Below are 5,563 nucleotides of genomic sequence, written 5' to 3' on the forward strand. Positions count from 1 at the left end.
GCTATGCAGGGCATGCAAGCGAGCAAACACAAACAAGAACAAACAAACAAGTGAAATGAAGAATAAAATTGAAATTGTACAATATAATATTGTGCTGGTTCATCTTATAATTCAGTCTATAGAATGCACCAGACAGCATCTAAGACCTGCAAAAATCTAAATGTTCTTTGGGGAGGCCCCCCAAACCCTTCGTGGCATTTCGTCCGCACGCATTTTTCAGGGCAATCTCTATTGGGCTCAGGGCCATCTGCAAATTAGCTTAGATGGCCCACAGGGCCATCTCCCAAAATCCTTAATGTCATGCACTGTAGTGTCATTTTTCAGAGAGGATTTTGTCAAACGCAGGTTAAATTATTACAATGCAGCTCACTGGTCACCAGTCGCACCCACCCGCCTGTTTTGAAAAACATTGCAATATGCAGAAAAAATGCATCCCAACCAACTTTATGCATAATAGTAGCATAATTGTCAGGACTGAAGAAAGAGAGACAGAGACGGACTAGGCAGCGCTGTGTGATGGTTCCACCTTGTACAATGTACTTTGGCAAGTGCTCCCTTAAAAAAGCAATGGGGTTTTTATATTGGAGAATATAGCAGAAAATTAGCCCTGCAGCAAACAAACATTTGATACTTTTATATTTTGTTAAACTGAAGAATCTCCATATGTTAACTCCACTTTTATGATTATCTTTGTAAGCATCATTGCAAATCCCAGAAGTTAAAAGCTAAACTGTTGCTAGAAACAATCTACATTACGTTTGCATGACTTCACGTTACCTCCCTTGAGCTATATTTGCGGCTAATGTTAGCCTTGATGACGTTTAGTAGCCTCATTCAGTCTCTTCATAGCAACCGCTGTTTTTTTTTACACATACTGTTCAGACTTTCACCAATGTTTTACTGACGTATTTTTTGTCTTAAAACAAAAATAAAATCTCTTAAGCTAGTGTTAAGCACAGCATCTAACAAAAAGATAAAAAATGGTTAACTTTGAGATGAGGAAACCGAAGTGGAAAAATGCTAACTTATTACCAGGTTTTAAACTCATTTAAACAGCACTGTTTCGAGTCGTGCCATTAAAGCCTCTTTGAATTTGAGGGGGAAAGAGTTGTGGAGATTCACATTTTAAGCTAGCGAAATGATGACTAGACAGCCATGATCTACCCATATTTTACAGATGATTGCTGTCAATTATTTTTGCAGTGGTTTAATATTTTATATTGTGCAACCAGTCCTGATTTGAGTCTCCTCCCCAGGTAATGCATGGTGGACTGTTCAGTGAAGATGGTGTGACACTGGAAGACCTCAGGAAGGTTGAAAGGAACAGACAGCCCCCAGACTCAGGTAAACACAAACACCCACCCACCATCTGCCACTGATAACCATCTTTATGCAACATCTCAACATCTCTCCCCCACAGGTCCCATGTGTGACCTCCTCTGGTCGGATCCTCAGCCTCAGGTCAGTCTCCAACACATTTGGAAAGTACATTTGACATACTTGTAGTTTACTTGAGCATTTTTCTTTTATTCTGCCTTCTATTATTAATTTACCGCATCTCAGAGGGAATTATTGTGCTTTTTTAATTGAATCTGTTTAGTAGTAGTACATTTTTTAACATGCATATGTTTGTCTCTTATCTTTCAAAATCCGGATACTCCATTCCGTAGGAATGTAGGTTTGCGACGGTTGCTTTTTTTCATAATGAAATAAATGAAATAATATTTATGTTTTAAATTCACGACTGTTACTTGTCATGAATTACTTTTAAATGATCCACATTACATTAAAGGATGTGAAGACTTCTAACACTAGTTCCCATCCACCCAACACCTCATTAGGTGTTTTTGCTCCAAGTATCCAGTGGTTTGTGTCTGATCAACATAAATGTTCCACCTCTCTCTCTCTCCGTCATGCAGAATGGCCGGTCAGTCAGCAAGCGAGGAGTGAGCTGTCAGTTCGGCCCGGATGTGACGGAGCGTTTCCTTGAACAGAATAAGCTTGACTTCATCGTGCGAAGTCACGAGGTCAAAACTGAGGGCTACGAGGTCACTCACTCAGGGAAGTGCATCACCGTTTTCTCTGCACCCAACTACTGGTACGTACTCCTACCGGCTAACTTGAGTGTCGATTCAGCTGTTATTAAGGCTGCTTACTTTAACTGCTGTTTCTTCTGCCTTCCCCCAGTGATCAGATGGGAAACAAAGGAGCATACATCCACCTCAGGGGATCAGATCTCAAGCCAGAATTTCACCAGTTCACTGCTGTTGTCAGTATCTTGCACTCTAAACTCTTGTATTTATTAAAATTGTTTATAAATGTTGTCATATGGGTTATATGTTACTATCTTTTATCATTATTTGTTTTTGTTAATAATTTACCCAAGAATGTCATTGTAAACATTTTGAACCTTGGGTTAGCCCTCAGCATATTATTATAGTGCCATTTACTAAGAGTTTGGTTTAATTTGGTCCGGTGTGGCCCAATTACCTTAGCTTTAACTTAGCTAACTTGGATTTGTATTAATTCTAACTAAGCAGTTCACCTATTCTAAACTTCAGTTGTAATGACACATTACATTACAAGGCCATTTCAGTTATGAATATTTTGCCACTTGTTCAGACCTCGGCCAAGGCTTATGGTGCATTCACTTGCTCCTCAGACGGTCCTTTTACCCCAATTTGGAAAGTTGTATTCACAGTTTAGTGTGTTAATGTGATGGAAGTCGTTATGTGAAAACAACATGTACGTCACAAAGAAGATATGTTGTATTTTGTTGCTCAGAATGTGTAAATTGTGTATTGGCTCTGTGATTTCGATGAACTCTAAATTGCAATGGGTTCGTTCTTGGCCCTTCCAAGTTTTTCTGAAAATCAGTTTAGCGGCAAAATCATAAAGAAATAAAACAGAAATTGAACATAGAAAAATACCGCTGAGGCACTAGCTAGCGAAACTTACAAAGGGAAAAGATCCAAAGTCCAGGCAAGAACATCATCTTTGTGGAGTTTATTCCAATGATCCAATATCTTACAGTACAATGACAATTAATAAATAACTGATCACGCTTGCCCAAAGCTGGCTTCAAAATGAAAGCACAAAAAACTACTTAAATTAATTTGAATAACACTAAATTAATATACATTTACTATAAACGATACAGCAAGAGAATACATTTTTTATTTTTTTTATTAAATATAAATAATTCCAGTCGGTAGTTTTGCCAGATTCTCTTACAAACGGACAATAAAAACGTTCTTGGCTGAGTTAATAAAACATAGTAAAAAAATGATATATGACCTCTGTGTGTAGGTTAACTATGCAAAAGGCTATTAATGATTTATTTTAAAGCTTATTTATCTTGTTGAAGCTTTATCTAATGGTTGTCTCGCTCTCCTTTACAGCCTCATCCGAACGTCAAGCCCATGGCGTATGCTAACTCGCTAATGCAGATGGGGATGATGTAGAGGCCGTGCTAACCTGTCTGTGACACTGAAGACCTCCCATCTGACCTGAACCATCCCAGCCACCACTCTACACTCCCTAAAGTGCTCGGACATGCTCATGATTAGCCCTACGGGATCCCTCTCCCCCACCGACAAACTTCAGTTAGTTGTGTACAGAAAATAATGTGGCGTAGTTCAGATGGAAGAGATCACTCACACCAGTCCAGAACTGGCTCTATTCCTTCATGTTATCTGTTAAAACTGGAAAAAATCTCCACCTCGGTTGTTCATTCGCTCATGTGTTCCATCACCTGGTAAGAACCTTTCAGATGAGTCTCCTTGGAGCTGCTTGGTTTAAAAAAATATTCGATACACTCAGCAGATGGGATCAAAAAGCTGATATGTACCAAAGATCTGTAATGAAATTGATTGTTTAGTTTTTACAAGGAGTGTGTCTCGCGTCTCGTGACTGAAAACTAGCATTGTGCTTTTGGCCTGTGTACACAGCTCAGAGGATTGTTAATTGGGTTAAGAGCAGCATGTCTATTAGTGTTTCTCTAACTACCCTACAGTGTCACTTCAAGTTTTATTTCACAGGAATACAAAAGTGATTAGATGTTTGACCCCAGTTCAAATAGTTTGATTGTCTCTGGGTACACAATTAAAGGTGATGTCTGCCATTAGTAGTGTATTTAGTTAGTTCGGTCATGTAACTGGTAACATTTAATTTGCACTGCTTCCTGTTGAGGAAGATATTGCTGCTCTCAATGTGTTCATCCCCCACCATCATTGTGCCACTCACACAAGCGCCCTCACAGTCTACTCTCTAAACCAGCTTCGGTGTAAGGAAAACACTGATGGCACTCTAAGTCTCCCATACTCGTTTAACTCCTGGTTACCCATGTGTGGATTTACACAAACGTCCAAAATGCAATCCTGTCTTGAAACGCACAGCTGCATTGTCTAATGGCCCTCAACTTTTTAGATAAAGAAGTACACTGATGTGTATGTATATATACTGTATCATTTAAAGATTCCGTGTAATGTTTGGAAAAAAATATTGAATAAAAAAATCCAGTCCAGTGATTTTAGAAATAAGTTGAGACCTTTATTTATGGCGATTTAATATTGCCTAACAGTTTCCTTTTGGGCAGGGGTTTGCTTCAGCACCTATAATGATGTTGAAGGGGACATATCAAGCATTCAGGTTCATTTTTATTTTAAGCTTGTGGGTGAGTAAGCACACACACGATACTTCCAGATTCCCAAATGAATGTGTCCAGGCACTGCGCGTTTGGCTTAAATATCCCTATTTTTATCAATGTTCTTTTACATTTACTACACAAATGTACTGCAGTGGATAGTAACTTTTATTGAATTAAGGTAATTAAATACAATTTTAAAGTACTTGTGCTTCACTAGAGGATTTCCATATTCTGAAACTATCTTTCTACTGCTATCAAAGGAAGATATTTTAATTGTTCCTTCAATACATTCATTTAAAGCCTTTGGTTACTTTGGAGTTTCAAAAATAATAATACTAAAATATGATAAATAATTACATTTTATTGTAATATAATCCTGTGATGAAATTCACTGTCGAATGGGCGATACACATACGGTAGTAACATAAGTTCCTCTTATGCCCCTTTCACACCAACGCGGTTCAAGGGCCGGTTCGGAGCTAGACCCCTGATAAGCACCGGTTTTTCCTTTTCACACCGTAGCGGATCCGGCTCTAAGCACCGCAAACTGGTGCTTACCAAGCAAGCACTAAACAATTGTCGGTCTTTACAGGGGTGCCCATTACGTCGAAGGTAGTGTTGGTAGATCACATGGCCTTTTTTATTTTATTTTTCAAATGTAGCTTTTCATCCATCCTTACTATGGCATTTGCCACTACGTCATTTTGGCCCACAAATACTTTTACCCTTTGACTTACATTAGGAAAGAGATGTATGTAAATCAGCATATACCTTTTGAGCTAAAACTACTACCTAGCACGAATATTTGTATAGCCGTTATTTTAATCATTGGGGTCTCTAAGTTTGTGCTCACAAAAGCCTGTTACTCTGGGCCCAGCAGGTGAAAAACTAGAGAGGGGCTTCCATATCCGGCAG

At 38.7% G+C, this 5,563-nt stretch overlaps 1 protein-coding gene across 1 annotated transcript; it reads left to right on the forward strand.

The window, feature by feature from the left end:
* Window positions 1-1,259: 1,259 nt before the first annotated feature.
* Window positions 1,260-4,541, forward strand: LOC104956212 (serine/threonine-protein phosphatase 5-like). Its single transcript, XM_010783683.1, has 5 exons — window positions 1,260-1,344; window positions 1,421-1,461; window positions 1,920-2,098; window positions 2,188-2,269; window positions 3,402-4,541. The coding sequence occupies exons 1-5, from the start codon at window positions 1,260-1,262 to the stop codon at window positions 3,462-3,464; spliced, it is 450 nt and encodes a 149-aa protein (XP_010781985.1). The 3' UTR covers window positions 3,465-4,541.
* Window positions 4,542-5,563: the final 1,022 nt, after the last annotated feature.

This window comes from Notothenia coriiceps, unplaced genomic scaffold, assembly GCF_000735185.1.
Source record: "Notothenia coriiceps isolate Sejong01 unplaced genomic scaffold, NC01 NC01_scaffold00025577, whole genome shotgun sequence".
NCBI classification, from domain to species: domain Eukaryota; kingdom Metazoa; phylum Chordata; class Actinopteri; order Perciformes; family Nototheniidae; genus Notothenia; species Notothenia coriiceps.